Source organism: Callospermophilus lateralis, chromosome 10, assembly GCF_048772815.1.
Source record: "Callospermophilus lateralis isolate mCalLat2 chromosome 10, mCalLat2.hap1, whole genome shotgun sequence".
NCBI classification, from domain to species: Eukaryota; Metazoa; Chordata; class Mammalia; order Rodentia; family Sciuridae; genus Callospermophilus; species Callospermophilus lateralis.
Genome location: NC_135314.1, coordinates 49223831 through 49251403, shown reverse-complemented (window position 1 = coordinate 49251403; position 27573 = coordinate 49223831). Strand labels below are relative to the sequence as shown.

General features: G+C 41.2%; 1 protein-coding gene across 1 annotated transcript in view; it reads left to right on the top strand.

Annotated features, from left to right (window-relative positions):
- Positions 1-27573, top strand: part of Atp13a5 (ATPase 13A5) — a 102210-nt gene that overhangs the window by 51712 nt on the left and 22925 nt on the right. Inside the window, exons 14-24 of the mRNA XM_076866996.1 lie at positions 2166-2227; positions 4205-4355; positions 7034-7120; positions 7753-7909; positions 10272-10389; positions 15224-15348; positions 16047-16207; positions 18040-18165; positions 19261-19340; positions 23093-23135; positions 25283-25392. Of these exons, the coding sequence (XP_076723111.1) occupies positions 2166-2227; positions 4205-4355; positions 7034-7120; positions 7753-7909; positions 10272-10389; positions 15224-15348; positions 16047-16207; positions 18040-18165; positions 19261-19340; positions 23093-23135; positions 25283-25392 (1220 nt within the window). The remainder of the gene's footprint in view (positions 1-2165; positions 2228-4204; positions 4356-7033; positions 7121-7752; positions 7910-10271; positions 10390-15223; positions 15349-16046; positions 16208-18039; positions 18166-19260; positions 19341-23092; positions 23136-25282; positions 25393-27573) is intronic.

Genomic DNA, 27573 nt, shown 5'->3' with positions numbered 1-27573 from the left:
GTCTAGAATACAGGAGGACCACTGGTAAAATATGTGCATTATACATTCATTCATTTCAATGGCCAATTTTTCCCAAAGCTGTTCATTTTACTTCCTGTATAAAACTCCTTCCTTTTCATCCTCCTGTCATCTGCTAGTCTGTCTGGGGGACTGCTCCCAGGCTTACTTGGCCAAATTCCATATGGCATGACAGCATGCTGTAGTGCAAAGACCTCCCACCTGGGAATTGGCAAAATGAGAAATATAATCCTGGATGGGATACCAAGTTTCTGCATGGCCTATTTAGATAGAAGGATTGAACTAGAATTGTTGCCAAGATATTTTTTCCCCAAATTTTACATTATAAAACTCTATCAACGTGATGTTGAAATAAACACGCTTTACAATGAATTGAATTTTCAACCAGTGTTATTTCAACTTAGAAGATACCTATCACTGGGCCTCTGTGTATATGTGTCCCCGTATATATTTCTATTTTTATTGGTTTGTTAGAAGTTCTCTAAGACAAGTTTCTTTTTGTCCAATTTATCCCAAGCCTGGGCTTATATTCATGCTAACAGTGCTTTTGCTTTGTTTTTTGTTTGTTTGTTTTTCCTATCTTATTCCTTTTAGAAATTCAAATATAATTGAGCTTTCTGTTTATTATTAGCTTATTGTAGAAGGGTCATTTTCACGTAGAGAAGCAGCACAGGCTCATTTCAGTCTTGCTTCAGCACTATCTCTGTTTTCATGTTCAAAATATTAATGTTTAAAAACATAATCTAGTCATCAGGAAAACATTTTGGTTTGAATTAACTTGCTAACTCTTTGAAATAGAACAACCCAAGGGGATTTGGAAAACAAACACACAGGTTGGGCCTTTGTAAAATGCAGGAGGGAAATGAAGCAAGTAACTGGTCTTGAAAAGTTTGTTTTTGTTTCAAGGAATAACTCAATCAAGTTAGCTCTTTGGTGGAATCCAAATGAACGAGTGAAATAAAGATTCCTAATTCTTTAATTTGAAACCTCAGAAAGGGCTTTGTCTTTCCCCATGTCCCGTAGAATTTGCTTAACGTTTCTAGTGGTGGAAGACTCCAGAAGGGCTGCTTCTGGTTCTGCCACCCCAACGTACAGGACACTGTCCCCTTAGGCTGTTCATTTCACCTTTAATCTGTCTCTGCCCTTCTGCTCAGTTTAAGAATGAAAAGCATCATAAGCCCTTCTCAGTAAACCATTATGTTAATGTGATGTGCTTGAATGATAACAGATATCATTTTGATAGGAAACTACAAAATTCAGTGTCTTATGCAGAGATGACATTAAGAAACTCATGTCAGAGGCCCAGAACTCAGTGCTGAAATAGGATATTCTGCAGTGCTTGGAAATGCTTTGCTCTGCTTTGGAAGTGCCAAAGCAGCTGTGGGGGGCTGCACTCTGTCTGGGTGTTAAGCAGGACTGATGCTGTTAGCCGACTGCAGCAAGACACCAGGGTCTGCAATTAATGAATGACTGGGAAACAACGAAAAAATTAAGTGCTGTGACAGAACTCGGTTCCATTTTGCTTTCTCTGTTACATTATATGACAAACACTTTCCCATAGTACTGCAAATCATATCTCCTGAGCCTTTTCCTCTTGTTCTCACAATAAAACCCATTCATGGACATTAATTAATATCTATTATTAGCACTTAGTTTCTCTCCATAGTTTCAAAGCCCTTTACCAACATTTCATTATCAATCTGGACAGTCACCGTCACCCATATTTTTAGAAAATTACTGTGAACCAGATGGCAAATTGTGAACTAAACAGTCTTGGAAAGAAAGAAAAAAGAAATCTTGAGCTCTGCTTTGGAAAGACAGCAGATGCCAACTGAAGAGTCCAACTCACACTGGTTCTTGTTGGATTTTCACTTACTGAGCTTCTCCAATAACAACAGCAATAGACACAACAACAAACAAAACCAAAACAAAGCACTTGTATTTTATCATCATAGTAACTTGAATCACCTGATTATCAACATAGTCTTAAGGACTCACATGTCACCATATTTAAAATTTGACACTTACAAAGGATTTGGACAATTGAATCTGTGATAATTTCTTGGAAGCTTCAGTTTCATTTAAATCACATCATAATTAAATGTTTTACATCTTACACTAATACCAATTTTAATTTTTTTTTTCAGACAGGCACTCTTACGGAAGATGGACTGGACCTCTGGGGGATTGTTCCTACTGCCAACAACTGGTAGGTCCCTTAAAGGAAGATGAAATGTGATGGTGTGCTTGCCTTGGTGGTACTCAAATCCATCCTTCCAATATGGAAGGATGAGAATCACATCAAATGTATATAGTAATGGGCTGGAATCAGCTCCCAATTTTTCTGACTTGTTTAATTGAGTGAGTTCTAAGTTCTGATCCAGACAGGGAAAGTAGGTCTCAAATTCCACCCCCCCAAAAAATGGAATAGAATAAGGTGAATGATTGAGGAATGGAATGAACAAAACAGACAAGCAGGGTGAAATCAAAATCAGGCTTGATTAATAGCTGCAAAGTCTTTCTGGTGCAGGTAGGTGTAGTGAAGAGGCCGAAAATAAGGCTCCATCTCCTCCCTCGTAGAGTTCACAGTCAAGTGGGATCAAAACGTACAGAGATACTCAACCCCAATGTACAACACAGGCCAAGAAAATTGTTACTATTAAGGCAGGAAATCAGAATAGAGAAGAAGAAGTAAAGATGAGAAAGCTTGGTATGACACACAGTCTTGATTTATATAATAACATGGTGGGTGGATGTAGAAAATGTTTTGAAATTTGGTGGATCAATGAAAGCCAACAGAAAGAGATGGCACCTGAGATAAGTTTTGGAGGATGTATAGCTCGAAATTATACAAACATGGGCTAAAAGGTAGCTCTAGAGAGAGTGGAAAGTAATCACATAGACACCTACCTCAGAACAGAACTGGAGAGGGGAGGAGGGCCCTCTACAGAGAGTACCCCTAGTCTCCTAGCTCCATCCCTGTAGGGCTAAGGCTTGTCTTCTCAATCTGAGTGGTAATGACCTCTGCTTTTTGGCTCTGATTACCCAATTTTGGCTTCAAACGGTGGCTGAGGCAGCTGAGGGTCAGTGAAGTCACACAGGGGCCCTCCAAGATGGTATTGGGGCCGGTACAGTGCTGGCACAAGATAATAGCAGACAGGTGGTGTGACTTTTTAGAAGACAGCTGGGTTTTCAACTCTACTCATGTGTCTCTGCTCCTGACCGCTCAGTGTCCCAGCTGGCCTTCCTTTAGACAGACAGGGCCTCTGTCGGCCAGAACAGTGAACGTGATGGAATGTGTGCCATTTCAGTCCTTCCATCTCCCTCCCACACTCTTGTACTCTGAAGTTTTTGAGGAAGTAGAATCAACTAGACCCAATTGCCATTCAGCTCTGAGGTGGGAGGAGAGGAAGGGAAACCAAGCCATTCTATACTGTCAAAGAGGAAAACAGTCTTTAGAGGCAGGATGTATGGACTGGGATTTTCAGGAAAACACAGCAAATTTGGGAGGGCTGGGTAGCAAGAAACACTGCCGAGCCAAGGCATGCTTTTACTTGCCTGAAACCACCAGGTAGGCTCCTTTCCTACCATGCTACATCATGAAACTAGGACCTTCTGGCTTAGGCTATGTCGTTTTTGGAGCCAGCTCCACAGCGTTTGCAGGTATAGCTCAGAGTTGCCTGCTCACATGCTTTGCCACAGCAAGGCCATTATGTCATATGGCTGCAAGTAATGTCACAAAAATCCCTGGAATTGTACCAAGCCCCCTGAAGTGACAGTTTAACTTGACCAGTGGCAATCTCTGTCGAAGGAAATTCATCTCCAACTCAGAGAAAGGTTGTCTAAAGATCACTCTGCAGGCAGAGCAGTCTGTTTAAAAACTGAAGAAACTAAATGAAGAAGGGATTGAAGGCAGCTTAGTCCCTGGACAAGTATGGAAATAGCAAGAAATTGTGTCTGGGCCTAGAATCCAGGACATAAAGAACATCAGTAGGAGTAGCAGCTGTGAGGAGAGGCAGAACTGGGGCCCACAGGAGACTGGATTTAGTCCTGTAGAGCAGGAGGAGCCACTGAAGGGCTTTGAGTATAAGGATAGGTGCCTGAATCTCTGCCTTTGCAAACTTTCAGGGACAGAGTATGCAAAATGATTTTATTGAAGACTTTAACTTATTATCCTCTCTACCAGTTTTCAGAAAGTCCACAGCTTTGCCTCGGGCAAGGCTTTGCCATGGGGACCTCTGTGTGCAGCCATGGCCAGCTGCCACTCTCTGATCCTTCTCGATGGGACCATCCAGGGAGACCCTCTGGACCTCAAAATGTTTGAAAGCACAGCCTGGGTAAGTTCATGGCTTATTTAATCAAATGAGGAGAATGTAAAGAGATCTGTGCTGGGAGTCCTGAAGGCTTTCCAACTGTGGTTAAAATGAATTCTGCTCTGATCCTGCCAGAATTTGCCAACATCCTCTTCAGAGAACTCTGTCAAGGAGTGTAATGTAAAATAGGGTTCCATAACAATAAATTTGGAAACTGCTGTTTACACGAAGTTAAAAAGATTTTTCTTCAGGATTTCTTTAATATACCATGGTTGCAATGTGAATATTCAAGAGAGGACATGATATGCAACATATAATAAACCTATTTGACCTCAAAACCTTCTTGACTGGCTTTAGCATGGTGCAAATGTTCTCCAAACACCCTGGGAGAGACAGTTCTATAAAGGTGGGCCTTTTGTGGCCGTATATCACTTGACTGTGACAAGGTGACTGAAGAACTGAATTGATAATTTCAGTTTAAATTTAAACAGCAGCCAGGCGCAGTGGCACACTCCTGAAATCCTAGCTACTAGGGAGGCTAAGGCCACAGGATAGCAAATTGGAGACCAACCTCTACAACTTAGTGAGGCCCTAAGGACTTAGTGAGACCCTGTCTCAAAATAAGAAATAAAAAGGGCTAGGGATGTGGCTTGGTGCTCCTCTAGGTTCAATCTCTGGTACCAAAAGATAATTTATTTTTTAAAACTAGCTTCAGTGGCTGGTCGTTACTCTATTATACATATGGACCTGGAGGATCCTCATTCCAACTGATTCCAATGTCTGAGCTGAGTGCAAATGACAACTGAAAGCTGTGAGCCCATCCTGGAGACTCCCAGGACACAGCAGGAAGAGCTCTGCCTTCCACCGGTCTCTGTCATGTATTTGCAAATCAGTCAAAACTCCAAGTCTGTCTCTCGTATGTTCATCTAGGATAATGATGTCTCATTCACAGCCTGATGAGCACCGAGATTATGAGCTCTGAGGAGCTTTGAACACTATCGTGTGCCAAGTGAGTGGAGGGTGCTCATGAATGAGCTAGCTGATTAATTACATTCTGCTGCCCTGCCAATAAAGCCTTCTAAAGCCACTTACAGAGATATATAAAGTATTAGAGAGCATTTATACTTGTAAAACATGGATGGGGCTGGGGTTGTAGTGCAGTGGTGCAGCACTTGCCTAGCATGTGTGAGGCCCCAGGTTCGATTCTCAGCACCACATATAAACAATAAAGTTTTATCAACAACTTAAAAAATGGAGACAAATGTTTTAGGGGCATGAAACATACTTTGTGAAGAAGCTAATAGAAATATGTGTGGTAGAGACATTTTAGCTTCCTACAGGCCAAATGAATGAAAGGGAGGATCTGGTAGAGAGAGAAGTTTCTGAAGTCAGTTAAAAACCATTTTTTTAAAAACTTTTAAAAAATATATTTATTATTATTTTTTTTTAGTTGTAGTAGGACACAATACTTTTATTTGATTTATTGTATGTGGTGCTGAGGATCGAACCCAGGGCCTTGCACGTGTTAGGCGAGCACTCTACCACTAAGCTACAATCCCAGACCTAAAAACCATTTTTGCTGTGGAGAAATTTTTGGCATAAAGACAAAACAGTAACCAGTTTACTGGATCTTAATGAGAAGAACCTGTGTGTTACCATACAGCAATATCCTTACGAGCGTCATTGGAACAATGATGAGTGATTACTACATATGACTTGGATCCTGGTCCAGTAATGTCTCCTTCCCCATCAGAGGAGGGTCAGTTTGCCTACAAGGGACATACAAGTCGGGGTCATTTTGGAAACATAAATCTTGAGTATTATCTCTGTAAGAACTGTCAGAACAGTTATATCCCCCCAACAAAGCATAAATATGCAAGATTATTCATTGGGCTTAAGGCTGAGTCAGAAGCAGGTTTGAATTAAATATCAAAATTGGAGTTTGTTAGTTAGGAAGCCTCCACTGAGTTTAAGGGGGAATCCTTATAGATTCTTAAGAATTTTAGCTCTAGAAGGAATGTAAGAATATTTTTCAGAATAAATAAAAATCTGAGATATGAAGTGATCAAACCAAGATCAAACAACTAAGTGGCATAGTGGAGAAGAGATACTATCTTTATTTTTCCTCCCCTGCTCTTCTATCTAATTGCCTTTCCCATATTTTAGTATTGGTTTCTCAGTGGTATAGATTGCTACCATTGTAGCATTTAAAGAATACTAACCATTTTCAAATGTGATTTCTAATTGGCTAACAGCTAACTTGCTAATCCCTAGTTAAATAATTAGGTTAGTAGCACAGATATAGTATAAAGAAATAGTCTCAGGTTTATCTCAGGACATAATTCTAACCCATCTAAAAGCTATTGTGCTCCACAATATTGAAGACTATACCTCCACTTAATCTCTCCTCCAATTACTAGACATAACCGTTTAGGAAGAGTCCTTGATCTGCAGCCAGCACTTTTTCATCAATTACAACTTAAAATATATTCACAACTTTTCTGGCTTTTTGACTTTCTACAAAAAGGTCTTAAATATAAATCAACACAAATTTGACAATGACAATATTAAGATAATTGTCCTAGAAGAGAAAACTATGTGAGAAGGACTTTGAAAAGATTAAAGTGTTATTAAAATGAGAGATATTTCTTTTGTATTATTTTTCTCCAAGGCATCTTATAAATGTTTTCATTTTACAATAGAAAATGGAAGATTGTAATGTGAACGCCTACAAATTTGGCATGTCAGACTCAAACACAATAATAAAACCAGGACCAGAAGCCAGCCAGGTATGATTTGCTTCTTTAAATCCTATAGTTCTTTTCCCTTAAGACGAGTGAAACTTCTCAGACTTTCACCTATTTTTATGTTCCCGGTTTTAAGCTTTATCTTAACAAACCCCATAGTTGCCTTGGTCATTCTTTTAGTCGTAAATCCATCCATTCGTTTGTTCAGCACTTGCTTGCTGACTACTGGGGAATGCCAGACTGTATGCTAGGATTCAAACTAAGACATGCTGGGCTTGTGTTGGGAGAGCCCAAAGACTGGGAAAAAATCAATACAGGTGCAAATAAGTGTGATATGATGTGCCAACGACTCCAACAAAAGCAGAAGAATGAGCCACGGGAGTCCAGAGACAGAAGCAGTGTGCTGTTTCTGGGGAGGGAAGCATCTCACAGGAAGTGAGCTTAGCTGTAAGGTTATTAGGATTCTCCAGACACTCAAGGGGACAGGACTTGCAGATCAGACAACTTGTCGAGGAAGTCACCTTAGAAGGGAGCCAGGAAAGTATCCATATTGTGACAAATACACTATTGTATAACGTGCTAGGCTCAGGGAGAAGGAAACTATTTTGTTGACATGCATCTGGGAAATAGCTCTTGTGGTCTTTCTAAGCTCCCTTTTGTGGATGCCTCTGCAGAGTCCTGTAGAAGCCATTGCCATCTTGTGCCAGTTTCCGTTTTCATCAAGCCTGCAGAGGATGTCTGTGATCGCTCAGCTGGCCGGAGAGCATCACTTCCGTGCCTACATGAAGGGTGCCCCGGAGATGGTGGCCAGGTTCTGCAGACCCGAAACAGGTACTGACATTTTTCTCTTTCAAGAGGTGAAATCATTTAAAAGGCTAAACACAAAAGCAAAAAAAGCAGCCCTGAAAACAAACACACACACACACACACACACACACACACAAATGCAAAAAGCTCCACAATCAATGAATGGGGAACAGGTTGGTTTTTGGATGGGTGGAAAGTGGGTCTAGAATATTCCATAATTCAGGGGTATAATTTCAAGGTATGGAGGCCAAGAATAAAGTACCTGCCATGGTCCAGCCAGAAAAGCACAACCACAATGAGGTACCAGGGAAGGAAATGTAGGACAAAGCATCAGGAGTTAGAAGAGGAAGCCACTTGGGTCAGAGAACCACAGAGAGAGGGTGAGAATGAGAGGTATTCAGAGGGAACCAAAGGGGAGGTCTGGACACTAGTCTGGTTCTGCACACAGGTCTCTGTCACCTCTGGGAAGGAGGAGTGGTTCCAGCTTTGAGGGCTCAGACAAATCAATGGAAGGAGAATATAGGAAAGATAAATCTTTTAGAAAAAGTGTGATTAAAGTAAACCAAATGATATTAGAGCAAGATAATTGATCATTTTTACAACAATTTTATTATTCTGGATCAGACTTTCAGATGATTTATATTTATTTCTTAGTCTTATAAACATATGTACTTTCTAAGCAACAATCAGGTTTATAAGAATATTATTGCATTCAGAGGAGTTCATTGGACAAAATTGGACCTTTTTCTCCTGATTTTCATCTATTTTCTCCTTATGATTGCTGATAGTCATCAATTTGTGCATAGAATTCTAGATTTTGCTAATGCTGGCTCTAGTTTCTCTATTTGGAGTCTTTCATTTTTTTGACCTTAGAAGTGACCCTTTCTTTTCTGCCTTTGATCTTCCTCATAGCTCCCATTAACTGTCTTTCACAGATGACCTCCCATCTTTGGCTTTGTCTTGTGTTTTCAGCCACACTGAGACAGTCAGCATCTTCTGGGCATTCTGCTGGTATCTACTGCCCTTGTTCTTTTGGAAGAGTTGGACCTGTCACCTGCCACTTCTTGTTCTCGTGGCAGCCCTTCCAGTTCCTTCTGTTGTCCAAACTCCTGATCTTTCCAATAGGCGAACACCATCTTCTGTGACCCCCACCCCTCTCTCTTCAAGAAAAGGAAAACTAGGAACTTCTTTGAAAGTAGATCTCCACCTTCAAGAATATTCTAGAATTATTCTAGAAATTCTGAGATAAATGGGGGCATAGGAATCTGCAACCCTCTCATTTTATGGATAAGGAACTGAGGTGCAGAAGACAGGCGACTTGGCCCGGGTCAGGGAGCTAGTCAGGAGGGGAGTGGAAACTAGAACCCATTTGTTTTTCCACCTCAGCTACCACATCCCCATTTGTGCCTTGTTTTCCTATGACACACACCCAGCTCATTATAAACCATGAAGAGTTCCTTATATTACATAGCATAGTCATCATGTCCAAATACAAAAATGTTGGCATTGTGTCATCTGTCATCTGAAGCAGGGATCGGCAAGCTTTTCTGCAAACAGCCAAATGGTACATATTTTAGGACTTGCTGGTCACGCAGTATCTGTGTTGACTACTCAACCCTGCCACCATAGCCCCAAAGCAGACACAGACAATAAGCCAACCAGTAGGCACATCCATGGGTCAATAAAACTTTATTTACAAACCAAGCTGGAGGTCCTTGGCCTGTGTGCCATAGTTCATCAACCCCTATTCTGGAAGATCAGCTCTTTCTCTCACTCCATCCAAATACACATAGTGCTGAGGTCTGTCCTTATTGAACCCTGTCTTGACCAGTTTGGGCTGATATAACAAAACACCATAGATTAGGCATTTTAAACAGTGGAGACCTCTCACCATTCTGGAAGCCAGAACATTCAGGATCATGATGCTGGCCAATTGAGTTCCTGGTGAGGGCTGCCATTCTGGTTTGCAGATGGCAGCCTTCTTGCTGAATCCTCATAGGGTAACAAAAGAGATCATCTCTTCTATGTCATCATTCTATTCATGATGGCTCCACCTTCATGACTCAATTACCTCCCAAAGGTAAATGCACTTCCAAATGCAGTCACATTTGGGGGGAGTCTGTACATATGAATTTTGGGGCTCACAAACAATCAGTCCTCAGCACAGTCGATGACCAGCACACCTTTGACATTTATTTCCACCCAAATAAGAAGAACACACTGATAAACTTGTTTCTAACTTTTGGCTAAAGTTATAAGCTTTCTATTAAAACAGTTTTATGACGTGAAAATGAAAACCAGGTACAGCGACAGCATCCTGGGGTCTTGATCAGGATCTAAACAGCCAATGTGACCTTACATTTGCCTCTTTCTTCTCTTCTGACAGTGCCCAAGAATTTCCCACAGGAGCTGAGGAACTACACAGTGCAAGGCTTCCGGGTCATTGCCCTGGCTCACAAAGTTCTGAAGATGGGGAAGCTCTCAGAGGTGCAGCGTTTAGCAAGGTAAGGAGTCAGAAATCAGCACGAGCACAGACTCCCTGTGCCTGAGGTGAATGAGTCCTGGGAGTGGATGGATGAACAGCTCACATCACCAGGAAGACTCTTGGAGATGGATAGCTGAACTCATCCAGTCCTCTGATGTGGAGATGAGCAATTGTAGGTGAGACTGGGGAAGATTTACTTAGGTCACAATGTTAGCTGGTGGGAGAACAACAGGATTGCCATTGAGATTTCTGACTCCTAAACAGCATATGCTGTTCTGGCCCTGCACCACCTTAGTCTCAGCTCTCCTCCCACCTCTGAATGCTATGGGAACAATCTATTTGGGTGTCCCACATCTAAAGAGGCTGAGAGAAGGGGACAGTTGCAAATTTGAAAGATTTACAGAATCACTTAGACTCATTTTTTTTGTTGTTGTTGTTTTTTCAGGGCTGAATACTATACCTCTCTCAAATATGGGAAAGTAATAAGTACAAATTGAATTCTAAGAAATAAAATTCAATATTCTCAATTACATTAAAGGGGAAAAATTATTCTCATTAGATGGTAATCTATACACTATTGTTTCTTTTGATATTCTTTAGCTTTCAATGGTTGTTTTAAAATTATCTATGATAAAGGAGCAGAGGAATACTGTGGAAAACTGAATAGCTGATCAACTATGTATTACTTGTTTTAGAGATATTTGATTTATGTTGCTGATAGAGAGATCCTTATTCATATGTAATTTGCTCCTTCATATCAAATACTGATGTCCTGGGTTTAATATTATTACTTGCAGCCTAAGTCGATCTAAGATAATCAGCAATCATTGCCCTTTTCTTACTCTGTGCCTGTTTCCCCATCTACAAGCTCTAAGGAGCTTTTCAGCCATGACATTTTAATCTTTGAAATACAATCATAAAGTTCGTTTTGAAATATTTTAGTGACATCTTCTGATTTAGCATTCCAGGTGTTTGCTATTCTTGAGCAATCACAAGGACTCATAACACATGGGACTTTGTAATTTTTCAAACACAAATTTGAATAACAAACATTAAGGTTATATGTGAAGACAAGATTTACATAGCCAGTTCTGGAGTGTAACCACTGCCCAGCTGCCACGTACAAATGCAGCTGTTCCTATTTAAGAGTCACTAGTGGAACAGACAATGTTATGAATATAACAAAATATTAAAATGTGCTAGATTTCCAGCCATCTCAGATTCCCCAGGAAATCTCAGGAGACTATGAAATTCTTAGCATTTACTTACTATCTTCAGAAAGGGTAAAGAGATAAGTTTTTGATTTTTATTAGGATCAAATTATATTTAGCAAAATTTTCCAATTAGAAAAATCAAAAACTTCTAAAAGATTAGAGTCATAAGACGGGAAGTGAGTTTTTTGAGATAACTTGAAAAAAATATTACCTGAAACTAAAAAAAAAAAAAAAGAAGAAGAAATACTTCACTGAGATTTGCCTCTTCATTGATTCAGCAAATATCTCTTGACCTTTGCTATGTGTTAGATCCTCAAGGACCAAGGATTCATTCAGAAGTAAATAAAATGAAGTCCTTGCCTTAAGAACTTTATATACTAATTGAGGAAAATAGATAATAAAATCAATCTGTAAAATATTGTCTTGTTGGCAATTTTTAAATGTCCTGAAGGGGGAAAATGAAGCAGGTCAGGAGGGCTTTTCAGAAGACAGAGAGGACCATTTTGCAGGGGGTGATCAGGGAGGCCCTCTGAGGCAGCATTTGAATAGAGATCTGAGTAAAATATGAGGGCAAGTGGCAGATTCCCAGAGGTCAGCATTGCAGGGAATAGGAATGGTGGGTGCAAAGATCTTGACGTAGTGACGTTGTTGGAAATGTGGAGAAGAAGGCGACGTGCCTGAAGCTGCGAATGAGGGAAGGAGTCATAAAACAGAAAACACGTGTCTGTCTCTGTTTTTGTTTTGTGCTTTGTGCATTGCAGCCAAGAAATCATTGGCCAGACCAATATCAAGAAAACGCTCCCCTATGTTTCCCTCCAGGAGCTTCCATCTCCAGTCTTATGTTTTAGTCCTTTCCAGTTGGTTTTTGTATGTGGTGTAAGACAGAGTTCTAATTTCATTCTTTTGCATGTGGATATTAAACTAAAAATCTCCTGTCAGCAAAGGAAGCAATCCAGAGAGTGAAATAGAAAATTTGCAAACCATGTATCTGATAAGAAATTAATACCACAAATGTATAAGGAGCATAACTCAATAACAACAAAATAAATAACCCAATTAAAAACTGATCAGAGCATCTGAGCAGACATTTCTCCAAATAAGATTTATAAATGGCCAACGGGTACATGAAAAGGCACTAAACATCACTATCAGTGAAGTGCAGATCAAAATCTCATGGCTATTAGGATGACTGTTTAAGAAAATTAAAAACATCACAGGTGTTGGTGAGGATATGGAGAAATTAAACTATATACACTGTTAGTGGAAACACATGCAGGTGCAGTGGTCCAACTGCTATCCAAAATAATAGGGTGTTTCCTCAAACAGTTAAAAGTAGAAGGACCATATGATCCCCCAATGCCACAATCCCACTTCCAAGCATATGTCCAAAAGAATTGGAATCAGGATCTCAAAGGGATCTCTGCATTTCCATGTTCTTTACAGCATTGTGTGTGTGTGTGTGTGTGTGTGTGTGTGTGTGTGTGTGTGATAGCCACAATAGGGAAATAGCCTAAATGTCCATCAGTGGATGAATAAATAAAGAAAATGTGGTACATACATACAATGGAACATTATTCAGCCTTAAAAAAGATGGCTTAGGCCCAAAGTAACTTAGCAAGTCCTGTCTCAAAATAAAAAAAACAATAATTGATTATTGTTTATGATTGTGTACATTACATATGTGTGGTTTTTAATAGGACAATTACACCTCAGTAATACTGTTAAGAAATAAAATAATAAGGGCTGGGAATGCAGCTCAGTGGTTGAGAACCTGTGCATTCATGTTCAAAATACAAAAAAAAAAAAAAAAAAAAAAGAAGAAGAAGAAGAAAAAAGAAATTCTCATGCCATGTCAGACAACATAGATGCACCAGGATGTATATCATGCTAACTGAAATAAACCAGTTGCAGAAAGACAAATTCTGCACAATCTCACTTATACTATGTATCTATAGCAATCAAATCCTTAGAAATAAAGAGTGAAATGACGATTATGAAGGACAAGGGAGAGGGGAGCGGAAGCTGCTTAGTGGGTATAAACTTTTAGTTGTGCAAGATGAATAAGTTCTAGAGATCTGCTGTACAACATGGTGCCTATAATTATCAATGCCATCCTGTACACTTTAAAATTTTGTTAGGAGGGTGATCTTAAGTGTTCTTATCACAAAGAAAAACAAAACAAAAAAACGGGAGCAGGAGGAAACATTTGGGGGTGGTGGATATTTATTATTTTGATTATTATTATGATTATTTTGTTGCAGAAGTGTATACATGTTGCTGAAACCCCATCGGATTGTATATATTACATATGTGTGGTTTTTATAGGACAATTACACCTCATTAATACTGTTAAAAATAAAATTCTTTATGAATCTAAAAACCCCCCAAAATTACTAAATTGGTGAGAAGATTTTGGTATCTTCCCTTTGGTTCCAGCCAACATAAAAATATTAATACAATTTATAATAAAGAAATAATAAAGTTAAATTTAACAAATTCCATGTTAGGTAGATTTTCTTTTATAGTATTTTCTGAGCTCACTAAAACAGGATTGATATTTTTGAGTGTGCCAAAGTAAGTGCCTTGTAAGAGATTTGAAACAAAGTAGTTATTTAGTAGGTGGATTTTTTTTTTTAATGAATGATGGAGAAATCTTTACAATTCCAGAGAGAAATGTCTTCCCTGTGTTCTAAGTTTGAATGATTATTGCAGATGAGCTAGATCAACACACTTCTGCAGATTCCAAGTGGGTGGGAAGTGCTAGCTGAAAGAACAGAGTAGAAGCAGGGTACAGGGACACCAGAACCAGAGAGAGATGGCAAGAGCCTAGCTGGCTCATCATGTAGAGCCCCGGAAAGGCTGAGAGTCCACTACACCATGCACTGAGAAAATGGTGCTCAGACCCAAGGCGGAACATGGATCCTTAGGGCTCCCTTTCCCCTCCCCTCTTTTCTTCCTGCCTGCTTACCCTTACTCTGCCCAGAAAAACAAAACAATGAAGGGTCAAGAAAGAGTCCTTGGCCCCAAATTTACATTTTAAGAATCCTGTTCCATTTCAGAGGAGCGGTCCTACATAACTTGTAACCCACTTAGACACAAGTCTTCAGTCTCAAATTCTCAAAACTCTCCAAACCCTGGCCGAAGCCCTTTCGTCGTTACTGGTGGTAACAGATACAGGCTAAAAAGAATGACCTCATATTCCACAGTTACTATGGAACCTTGTATGTAGAGTGCACTGAATAAATGTTGAATAAATTATAATTTTGATTGCAAGCTAAAAAAAAGAGAGAGAGAAAGATGCAAATTGAAAAATATATACCTTTAACACAATTTTTAAAGACTAACAGAAAGGTTGGAAGATAAGAACATTGTTTCAAAATAAAAAAACTGGAGTTGAAAACCAGAAGTAACTAAAAGATTTATAAGTGGTTGCCTCTGGAAATGGGAAAAGAGGTGAGGTTGTAGGGGCAGGAACTGTTGGTTTTCCTTGTAAACTCTTGGGTCCTTTTTTATTTTTTGTAACATGTGCATGTATAACATTAATAAAACATAGAAATTTTAAAGAAAATGAACAAAATTCAGTGGTTGAATCTACATGGCTACACTTTAATATTGATTTTTTTTCCCCTGAATCCAAAGGGAGAAAGTGGAGTCCGAGTTAACATTTCTGGGACTTCTCATCATGGAGAATCGCTTGAAAAAGGAAACCAAACCAGTCTTGAAGGAGCTGAGTGAGGCCCGCATCAGGACCGTGATGATCACAGGTGTGTCGGTTTCTGAAGGCCTGACAAGGCGCCTGTATCCTAGGCATAAGAAAAAGATGTGTGGGCTGAGTGAGTTCATGGAACAAATATGTCCTGTTGCTCAGTCTTCTACCCTGTGATCCAGTCACCTGTGTAGCTCCCCAGCAGGACCAGGAGTTTGGGAGGCAGGGACCGTCTCATTCTTTCTGTCTAAAACCCAATTCCTCTACCCAGGATCTGCACAGCGCTCAGAGACTCACAGTAGATGTTTAACATGAGAACAGATAGGCTGCCATCAAGAATCCCAGTGAACCCTCTGTGTAAAGGACATGAGCTCTGGTTGACAGAGCCCAGGGCAGAAGGGCCAGGCTTGGAGAATGCCTCAATCATGGCCTGGCCCCGGGATTTCTATGGCTATGTGGGTGGAATCGCTTTGTGCTATCACACAATCATATTATGTTCACAACTACACGCTATGTATCACCTGAGGGATAGTCAGTCAGAAGGTGCTTAAACACTTTGGGACACAATGCCAAGCAGCTGAAAGGAGATGTGAACCCAGTACTTGCCCACTCGGGACAGACAGTTTTGGGCAGAGAGGAAGATGATTCACAAAGCAATAGATGCCCCCAAAAGTAAAGTGAAGGAGTAAGAACTCAATTCTGGTTGCTGATATAGGAGGTTTGCACTTAAAACAACAAAGTTTCTTTGCCTTTTAGGTGATAATCTTCAAACAGCCATTACTGTTGCAAAGAATTCTGAAATGATTCCTCCAAGCAGCCGGGTGATCATTATTGAAGCCAGTGAACCAGAAGAGCATATTCCTGCTTCCGTGACCTGGCAACTCATGGAGAACCAAGAGATGGGACCTGGGAAGAAAGTGAGTGAATGTGAGAAGTCCTTTCCCTGGGCCTGGGCTGGTGAGGGACGGCCTGACACCGCACAGCCTTGTCAGCTCCAGAAGTCATCTCAGTAATGGTCCCTCACATTGACCAGACTGTGACAGTTGGCGAAGCTTTTCTAGTAGTACTCCTGCATACCATAGTTACCTGGGGGAGTTTTCAATCTTCCCGATGCATGCGACACCAATTAAATCAGAATGCCTGGGGTGGGAGCCTACACCAGTCCTCTTTCCTGGAGATTCCCATGTGCAGTCATGGCTGAGAACTACTGATTTATGCCCGTATTTCCCATTTGATCCTCACCATAACTGTGTGCATTTGGGAAAACTATGTGCTTTACAAATGAGAAAACAGGCAGAGAAAAGTAAGCTTGTCAAGGCACAAACTGGTTAAATGGCAGAGCAGAAATGGAGCCAGGTCTGTTTGATTCCACAGATCCCTGCCATGTCGATTGTGCCTGTGACATAGAGTTGACAGGTGCTGGGTTTCTGTAGATGGCAAACTTCCTGTGCATTTGCACAACAGAAGAGCTCTTCCTGTGATGAGAATGAGCTTTAGCTTGCATTCTGTCTCTAAAGGGAGCACCTATGCTTTTGTATGACTTCAAAGAGATGGCCCTCCAGGTGATGAATTATAAAAATGCTCCCCTTGCTCTGGCCTTTCAGGTTGTAAGGTATAGAGTGGGCCTTTGTGTAGTACGCAAACTGCACAACTGTACAGAGTGAACCCGTCCCTAGGAAGAGGTGGGTTAGTTTGGCTCAATGCATGTCGTCCATGTCAGAGTTCAGGACCTTCGTTAATTTTAACCATCTGTCCACTCACATTGCTCATTCATGAGTTTAATACCTTTACCGAAGTTTAGGTCACCCGTGAGGGAAGTTACATCACAGTCAGCACAGACCTCCTCCCAGGCACTCTCCAACACACTTCCTCTCCCATCCTTTCTAGTAAAGCAGAGAGACTCCTGTCCTTGTCCCATGTGGATGGCTTCAGAGCATGTGTTTTGTTAGTTGTTTTGCAATTGGTGCTAGAAGAGGAAATCTTTACCTTGCCTCCCAGTAACAAAGCTTACCCTGACATGAATTTCTCTAATGAATTAAACGTTGCCATCTCCTCTGCTATTTGAATTCAGAGTCCTACATAAATATGAGGCCCTCTGAGAAATGTGACATGAAAAAACCATTTTCAGCTGTTGACATGATGAGCTCAGAGGCATCAAATGCTTCCTCCCCATTGGGGAGCAGTGGGGCTAGCACACCCCCAGAGTAAGGCTCTGACAGGTGAGAGACGGGAGGGAAAGGCTTTGGAGAAGACAAATGGGCAGGCACAACGGGACGTGGAGTGTGGAAGAGAGTGCGAGTGCCATGAAGAAAGGGTCACCTGTTTTGGTCTGGTCAACGAGGTCAGGTGCTGAAAGGAATGAGGGACCTAAAAGGATTCTTTACACTGAAGTAATTGAACAAATGAACAGCAAGAGATCTTAGGATGGTAAAGTTTGCACAAGGAGGAGAGGGATGGAGCGTTCTTCCTTCTGATTACTAGCTGGTATCTTGGAATGATTTCCACGGGAGACTGGTGTCACGAGTTTTCTCTCTGGGGAAAGGGTCCAGAGCACCGTGTTGTCAAAGCACGTAGGTGCATACACTTTGGGGAGGGGACAGTTTGCGTGTCTTCTTCCCCTGAATCAAAGTTCCATGGGCAAGTTACACGTCCTACATTTGCTGACCCTTACAGTTCCTTCCCCAAAATATAGGAAAGCAGAGACATTCCTCGAGCACCAATGTAAAAAACGATGCCCCTTTGGTTGTAGGAAGCTTATGTTAATATTGGAAACAGTTCCGGGCCTGATGGGGAAACAGGGAGCAGTTACCATTTTGCAATGAGTGGGAAATCATACCAAGTGATATTTCAGCATTTCAACAGCTTGCTTCCAAAAGTAAGTACTGGGAAAATGGATTTTTTGTTTTGCTTTTCAAATTAGTAGGGCAAAAGTGGGAAGAGAGTAATGAGAGCAATGATGACCGCTGAGGTCGTCACCGAGTTAAGGAATAAGCAGCTTCAGAGGGGCTGCCCTTGCAGAAGTTTCCAGGTCCTGGACACACACACAGCCTCCTCTCCAGGGGTTGAGTTCTGGGGTCTCCCCTCATTCCTGTGGTCAATTCCTTCTCAGCTTCCATCCTTCATTCCCTCCCCACCTTGGAGAATTTCCCAAATAGGTTCAAACACAATGCCTCTTGGAAATCAAGGCTCTCCTCTGAAAGCCTCCAACTCCTGTCAGGCTGAGCTGTATTCCCCTTCCTGTCTTGATTCCTAAATTACAGTGGGAGGGAACAAAGGCCCCACAGTTTATTTTCAAAATCATTTGTTACCTTGTCCTCTACGTGTCCTATTTTAAAATAGTGCTGTGCAGGGTTGTGCTGTCAAAGTGGAGGAGATAAATGGAGCACATGCTTAAGGCAGCAACCATCTGTTAGCAGTTCCTTAAAAATTCTGTCATCTCACCAGTCAAGGATGGTAGAATCTAGATCCCTAAGGTGTCTAGAAAGCTCTTAGTCTGGTTCCGCCTTATAGACATAGGAAGCTCTGACTCAGAGAGGTTAAGTCCCTTGCCTAAGGTTTGCATAGCTCATTGGAACACAGCTGAGGACAGAACTTTGTTTCTCAGCTTCTGGTCTATTGCTCTTTTCTCTGCCTGTGCTCTGAGACAGTGTGTAGTAAAAAGAGCTGTATTTCCTTAAGCATTTTTATTTCTATGCTCTGCTGCTTCTTAGTTATTATTATTAATTAGAGGTCATCTCATCTTGGAAAAATGGTCTGGAAAAAATGTAATAGAGTTGTGATGAAGGACTCAAGTGAAAGTTCAATGTTAAAGCATTAAATCCCCTGATTCTCTTTCCTGACATTAGCTCTAATGACATACCACCCAATGCTATATTAAATCAGTGGTCAGGAAGGATTTTTCAGGACTTCTATTTTTATAATGTTCTTCCTAATCGTATTTGCAATGGTTATTATTTTTTTTTTTCTTTAGATTCTGGTGAATGGAACCGTTTTTGCAAGAATGTCTCCTGGGCAGAAATCAAGCCTTATTGAAGAATTTCAGAAATTAAAGTAGGTGGTACGCATGAAAGGAGAATGTATTTGTTACCTATTGCTGCATAACAAATTCCCCTAATCCTTAGCTTAGAATAACACCATTTATTATCTTACCTTTCTGTGGGTGAGGAGTTCAGGTTTGGCTTAGTTAATTAAGTCTCTGGTTCAGGATCTGTCACAAGGATGTCATTAGGTGTCTGTCAGGACTGCTGTCTTCTCAGTGCTCCATTGAAGAGAGATGTGCCATCAGCCTCTCTCTCACGTGTTGTTGGATGGATTCAGTGCCTTGTGGGCAGTTGGACTAACGGCCTTAGCTCATCACTGGCTGTTGGAAGAAGACACTCTCAGGTCCTTGACATGTGAGCCATTCATAAGAAAGCTCATAGTGTGGTAGCTAGCCTCCATAAAGTGAGAAAGTAGGAAGAATCAGAGAGAGGGAGGGGGGAGAGAGAGAAAATGTTGCTGATTCTCATACCTTAATCTCAGATGTGACTTCCTGTCATTTTTGCTGCCTTCTCCTCATTAGAAGCAAATCAATGGGTCCAGCCCACATTCAGGGGAGTAGATTCCACAGCAGTGTGTCAGTGGGTGGGGACCACTGAGGGCCATTAAAGAGGCTGCCTACCTCCGACAACATTCATTTTGTGGCCCAATGATACACTTTAGTGTATCTTAGAGGAAGATCTTCTGCTGAGATGTGGAGAAAGGAGCAATGGGGGGTTTGTATAGCTCAGAATGTGAAAGCATATGTGTTACCACCTGAAATCATCAGTTCCTCTAGGTGTGTAACCTTCTAGTCCTCATGGGAAAAAGCAAAATGGCACCTGGCAGGGATTAGATCTAGAGGTCAAAGTCAAAGACAGATCTTTCCTTCTCTCCCTCAAAAATACAGATGAGCTGGGGATGGTGGCTCATTTCTTGAGCTCAGAAGGCTTAGGCAGGAGGGTTGTAAGTTCAAAGCCAACCTCAGCAACTTAGCAAGGTCCTAAGCACCTTAGTGAGACCCTGTCTTCAAATAAAATATAAAAAGGGCTGGGGTGTTTCTCAATGGTAAGCGCCCCCTGGGTTCAATCCTGGTATAAAAAAAGCATGACCAAATCACATTGATACCACCAGGTACCGGTGAGGAGTCCTGCTTCCTCACGTGTTGAAGTTTGAACATTAGAGAAGCAGGCTGAGGCAAGCATATAAAGCAGGGTCTATTTAAAAAGGAGTAACATAGACTTCTCCCGGGAGGGAGAAGGGGGCCATATCTGGTATCCTGGTAGCCCAAGAAACAAGGTGTTCTGCCCTTTTTATGTCCTAGGCTTCCTTTATTCTCCTGCCCTCTCTCCCTTATCTTTCTCCTTCCTGCATACAAGACTAGGCCTAGGAAATGCTGCTTGGTGGTCTGGCCAAAAGGTGGGAAACAGGTGGGCTGAAGGGCAGGGTGGAACAGCCAAGGACACATTAATTAATAACCTTGTGGCTCCCTGTAGGGAGGGGCAATTCCTGGGACAGCTTACCTTGGCCACAGGTTGGAGCAGGGGCAGGTTCTTGATAAGGGTGGAGGGAGGGCTCTGAAGGAATTAACATTTCAATCCTTCAGGGGATGGTCTCCAACTTTCTGGACTCACTCAAAATTAGCCTCCTTAATCCAACCTGACTGGATTTACTGATCTATACTGACTTCCTGTCTGATTCTGGCTTCAACATCAGAGCAAAATGTTTCTTGCTGAGACCAGATCCACCTGCTACTTGCTGGGGGTGTTTGTCTTTGGCTTATAGATTTTAAGAAGCAAAAGGAACAGAGAGTAGTTTAAACTTTAGGTAATTGCTGATGAGTTCTCAGTGAAATCAGGAGACTGCCTTTCCCCTTGAATCTGGCTGCTACATATCCATAGGGAAGTCTCTAACACTGCCTATTAACTTCCATGTGGCTTTCAGGATGAATAACCAACCAGTGTCTAAAATAACTAGCCCATGATCATTCCGTGATGCTGGCTGAAGAAAGTAATTTTCTCTGCCTCAAATGTCTGAGAAATGTCGACTTAAATTCTCAACTCTGAAAAGCTATGCTCCCCTAAAACAAAATTCACTCAGAGAGGCACTTGCTTCTCTGGAAAGAGCTGTCCTCTCAACTCCTCTTCCTCCTCTGTGCTTCTGTCGTTGTCCATGTGCACAGGGCTGTCTGGATTCTCCTTCTGAATTCAGGGAACACTGGAAAACGTAAGGCTGAACACACACTTTCAACGGGAAGAAAGGAAGGCAGTTGTGGACAGTCTTGTCACACATATGCAAATGTTTATAGGGTGATTTTTTTCTAACTGGACTAAATATAGGTCCAACCATATGATCTGTGTACTTTTGACCATTTGGCATATTAAAAGGGTAATTTTTTATATTCTGACAATAAGAATATTTTTGAGGGGAAGATGGCCAGCATCTCTTGGGGGGTTTTTCTGCCCAGAAGAATCCAAGTCACCCTAAATAGCATCAAGAATCTGTGCACACATCTCCAGTTATATTTGTGAAACTATATACCAAATGTTTCTCATCCTAAATCTAAATAATTAAGCCACACTAAATTTTAATACCCCCCAATAATTAACCAATAATAAAACACAAACATTCAGAATATATTTACACCAAGCGAAGCCCCTGATAGATCTAGTCTACATGGGTTCTTGAACTAGACCAAGACAAAATGCCTCTGTGGTTTATTTAAGGGGGTACATCAAAGGCATGGGTTAGTTTCAAGGGCAGAGTCTTACTTCTTGATGTCTTGCAGTCAGCAGGTTGGTTGACATCTTGGCAGGTCACACCCATCTCAGGTGCTGGGTGGGATCTTAGGTAGAGCTTGAGGGAAAGTTCACCTGCACAGGCCAGTTAATCCCTGTGGGGAGTGCCCCAAGGAGTTCCCAGTAACAGACTTATCACTTCAGGAGGCTACCCACAGAGGGCTTGTGACAGAATATTATAAGGGAAGTTGACTTTTTCCCCTTTTGACTTGCATAGTTTAATCCGTTTGTGGAAAAATGCCATTGTATCTCATTCAGCATTGCCATTTATCAATATCTATAATGTATTATTTAACTGATAATAGAGGGCAGACTGTGTCTTGTATCAGAGATTCCTTTTCCCTGGCAGCAGTTTTAATTTCTGTTCTTCTATTTATATCTTGTTTGCATATCAAACTGTCATAGATGGGAAGCATATTATCTCATTGTCACTGAGATGCATCAAGAATCTGTGCACATATCTCCAGTTATATTTGTGAAACTCTATACCAAATGTTTCTCATCCTAACATCTGAACTCTTAAACCAAACCACAACCAGCTGAGGCTGTGAGCTCTGTATTAAGTTGTGCAGGAAGTGCTACAATCATGACTGTGCACACTTAAGCTTGACTTTTAAGCCCATACTGCTATGGGACTAGAGGTTTTCTGGGCTAAAACCTAGAACGGCTATCCCTTCCTCTTAAAATCAAACAGGACTTCTTCTGAAGTGTGTGATTACTGTCTTTGCCAATGATCTTGGTGCTATCACAACCATTTCTGTGATTGATTGAAACAATTTAAATAATGTAACGTCCTTCACCCCCTGGGACTATGTCTCTCCAGTTATTTTCCTTCATCCTGATTCCACATGTGTTTAGGATGTGGCACGCATGTGCAGAGGCACACATACACACCCTACCCCATCCCTGCATGTGAGTTAGTTATGATTTCCATATGATTTGAGTTCCGTGTTGAGCTATTGATTTCTCACATCCTTTTCCTTGCAGTTATTATGTGGGCATGTGCGGAGACGGAGCCAACGACTGTGGAGTGAGTAGAGATGCCCTTTGCCCGTGCGGGCAGTTCCTCAGTGTCCCTTTAGAGGCCCCGAGGTCCCCTGGGGTTGTCTCCTCATCTTTCCACAGCAGCCACCTGATCATTTTGCTGTGGATGCCCTCTTCTACCCAAGTGTAGATCGAAAGTGGAAAGAAGTAGAATGAGGAGTCCCTTTCACTGTTTTCTAGCAACTCCTGGAATGACAAAAACAAGGGAATGCTACCTACCACCCCCCCCCCCTTTCAGACTTATAAGGGACTTCACAGGAATTAGTTGGTTTAAATCTCACCTGTTATCAATAAGGAAATGACATCTCAGGGAAGTGGAGTGTTTTAGCTTGAGGGCATTTAGTTGAAAAAGTCTGAGCAAAGGAAAAGTTTGAAACTCTTAGTTTTGAGTTATGTGTAAATTATATTTATTCCTGACAAACTTCCACTCTAGGGTTAATATTTTTAGAGTTAGATTTATCAAAATTTCTTAATCTCAGTGAAATCTTAGACCAATGTGTTTGGTCATCACATACGATGATAGCAAAATCCAAATTAGATGCTTCTGAGATTGTTTCTCATACATGATAAAAAGATAGTACGCATTTGATATTCTGAGTTTTAAAGATACGATTGAAACAATAGTGTACCTTGAGAATTATGTACATAATAAAATATTTTAGTAGCTAATTGCGGGTCAAGAAGTGCAAGAGAGGGCTGGAGGTACAGCTCAGTGGTAGCTTTCTTAGCAGGTGCCAGGCCTTGGGTTCAACTCCAGTACAACAAACAAAGAGGAAGAAGAAGAAGATTCCTTTGCATTTCCAAAGCTTACTAGGTATTTAAGATCCAGGTATTTGTTATACTTTCCTCTTAAATATTTTCTTCAAAGTTCTGTGAAAAAAAAAACAACTATGTTTATCCTTGGAGATTCATTATGAATTTTTTAGCCTTATGTTTTATGAGCAGTACTTAGACTGCTCTTTAAAACCCAGACTGGATATCCCTTCCTCTTAATCTTGTGATGTTTAGAACAAAACAAAGATACCAAATGTTAAAAAAGACACAGTGTGTCTCTCAAAGAGTTCATTGTGTGAGGGAAAACAGAATCATGTGTAAACTAACTCTAACATATGGTAGATGGCCCCCAATTATATAATAGAGACAGAAAAATCATTGAGAGAGAAAAGAGGAAGAAGAAAATATTCTTACAGTTTCTTATAACTATTTGAACTTCAATCTAGTATATACCAGTTATGGCACCAGGTACTTTGTGTTTCTGTAGAACTATATAAATGCAAAATCTTCTTGTAAGCCCATACTGCTCTGGGACTAGAAGTTTTCTGGGCTATTGACCAGTTTTCTCTATGGGCCATTTGGACACTTTACAGTCTTTATGAGAAACAAATTATCCCTTATTTCAACAAGACTACACATTCACTACATACTAATATTACACAAGTCTGTGTCAGTGTGACCTGATCTCTGTGTCCAGTGACATGCTGTATGTCCCATCCCAGCAGTTACTTGGTTGGCTGGATCACTCAGAGTAGGGAAAGGTGGAGATTTCATCTCTCCCTGCTTTTCATGAAGATGACCTGCTATGTGTAAGAACTGAAATGGTAAAGGTCTCCAACCAAAGTCTGTACAAATCTGTCATCCTTTTAATACATTTTCTATGATTTTTTTTGTGGGGAGGGTACTGGGGTTGAACCTCAGGTCACTTGATCACTGAGCCATATTGCCAGCCCTTTTTATTTTTTATTTTGAGTCAGGGTCTCATTAACTTGCTGAGGCTGGCTTTGAATTTGCAATCCTCCTGCCTCAGCCTCCTACATCACTGGGATTACAGGTATGCACCAACACACCCATCCCTGAATAGACTTTCTAAATGAGTGCTTCCATTTCTTCTAACATCTGCACCCCCACGGCTAACACATTATGTGAACATGTGTGCAGATGCATGCACACACCACCATACCACCGTTCTACCTCTGGATCACTGTTTAGGTGGTGCCTCTCATTGGTGACTATGGATCTAGGGAGGCACAACATGAACAGAGACTGGGAAATGAAGGTTATAATGTTGTAATGCTGGACTATGGAGAATAGCCTGGCCTGAAGAGTACCAGGTATGACATGATTGGATCCTTCCAGGCTTTGAAAATGGCTCATGCGGGCATCTCGCTGTCAGAGCAGGAAGCATCAGTGGCCTCCCCCTTCACCTCGAAGATAGCCAACATTGAGTGTGTGCCTCATCTCATCAGGTAAACCACTTCTTCCTCTCCCACCCCCATATGAACCCCAAAGGGTTGATAGTCTGTCTTTGGAGACAGACAGAATTCAACTCTAACTCAGGGACATAAATGCCAGGACAGAGGTATGGGTGAAGTGCTGTTGGAGCACCAACGATAGGACAATTAACACTGCTTGAGAATGCTGGCAAATGCCACCAAGAGAAATGACTTTTGCTGAGCTTTAAAGAAAAGGTGGGTGTGTCATGTGGGTGGTTGAAAGATTAACTTGCTACTTAAAATCTGGTCCTTCTTTCCCACTCCTGTAATTCCCATGCTGGATACTTCCCAGCACATTATTCTCAAGAAAGCAGAAAGGGAATATGTCACTAGGTAGCTGGTGTGTAAGAACTATGTGTAAGAACTGAAATGGTAACGGTCTCCAACCAAAGTTGGAGGTAGCTTCCCCAGACACTATTGTATGTCTCCAGAAAAAAAAAATTGATGAATATCCAAAATGCGTACATAAAAGATATTACAGTTGACTCAGAAAGGGGAAGGAGGCAAGGGTGGTTTATTTTTCCAGCATATCACCCTTACTCCACTCTCATTTCTGATTTTCTCTCTACTTATATTTTAAATGCGGTGCAAAAAAAGACACTAGAGTTCATATTTTGTTCATAAATACTATTTCCTTGTTTTCTCTAGCATGAGGATGACTCTAGGCATCTTTGGGGTTTGTGGTCTGGGTGCCATTACCAACTTTTTAGGTGTATATAAAAAAGACAACTGTGACATTCTTCAGCATGTCCCTTGGTGCATCAAAATGAGCAGGTCACTGGAGGGAAGGTGTCAGGTCTGAAGCTTCATGCTACTGGATGCACGTCAGCAAGGCAGCCTGATGTATGTCCCTAAACCCTGGGCATCTGTATCTCTGTCCTTCCTCACCCACTAACACCATCACCTCTGCCACCAAAGCAGCTCCTCTTCCCAGCTCCTCATTTCTTATTCCTGGGGATGATTAGTCCTTATAGTCAGTCATTGAGTTCCATAATCTTAGTGGGATTTTAACTCTAAGCCACAAGGGAAGGTTTCAGTGACTTGAAGGATGAGTAGGTCTTATGTAAACATAATGGAAGTGAGAGAGAATCCCAGTTGGGAGAAATGGGAGAGCCACTTTTGGAAACAGGGTTGTAATTGGGAAGTATAGCAACAGGCAGAAATTCTTCTCAGATGGGAGTTACGGAGGTAACTGGAGAGCCAGAGCTGGTGGACCTGTGCAGGGAGTTTGACCTCCTGGATAGCTGTTCAGAGTGCCTACCAGATCCATCCCAAATGGAGAATTTCTGATGTTCTTCCTCCCACATGTGGCCTAATGCATTTATGAATGCAACACACTGTGTTGAAATAGGAGTCATGATATAAAATTTCTATAGTGGCAGATGGCTTAGTAAGACTTCAGGGTAGAAACTCTTTTCTTTTGCATTTCATAGATCATAAAAATTAGGCATGGCTCAGCTCTGTTGGGCTCATTTTACCCTTTGCTATCCTGGATGCTTGCGTATGCCTGAAAAAGCACTCCAGGAGGGCAATGAGGTACGATTTTAGATGCATAGGTTCAGACCCACAGGCTTTCATATTGTGATCCTTTGAAGCATGATTCACTGATGGTTACAGTTCAAGTCAAGGGCAAGGACTGTGTCTTATTCATTTCTCTATCAAGTATCATGCCTAGTCCTAAGCTCAGTACATCAGAACATTCAGTGGATGTTTCTGGAATGTGTGAACTACACAGAATTCATAATCATTAAGAATAGTTGTAATTTTGGAGGCTACCCTTTAGCCTTTACTCAGAATGGTTTTAGTATTTTTTTTTTTTGAATCTGGGTGCCTTCATTTTTCTGGAATTATATTCAACTGTAGAAAAAGATGAAATCACAGTATTTACGTCAGACTTGGGGAAAGCATCCAGGCTTCACATGCTTGCCTCTTCTCAGCTTGTCTTCTGCTCCATCATCTGTGTTGAAAACAAATGGTGGCAACTCACAGGCTGTTGGAAAACATCTGCTCAAAGCAACCTGGCCCATCTCCTACCCCAACTCTCTTGCTAGAGGCACAGTGACTAGTAGTTTGGCCTATGTTTTCCTTTTCATGTCCTTGTTTTGTTAACAAAGTCTTTAAGCAGAGCAGGTTAAAAAGAAACAAAGTGGATGT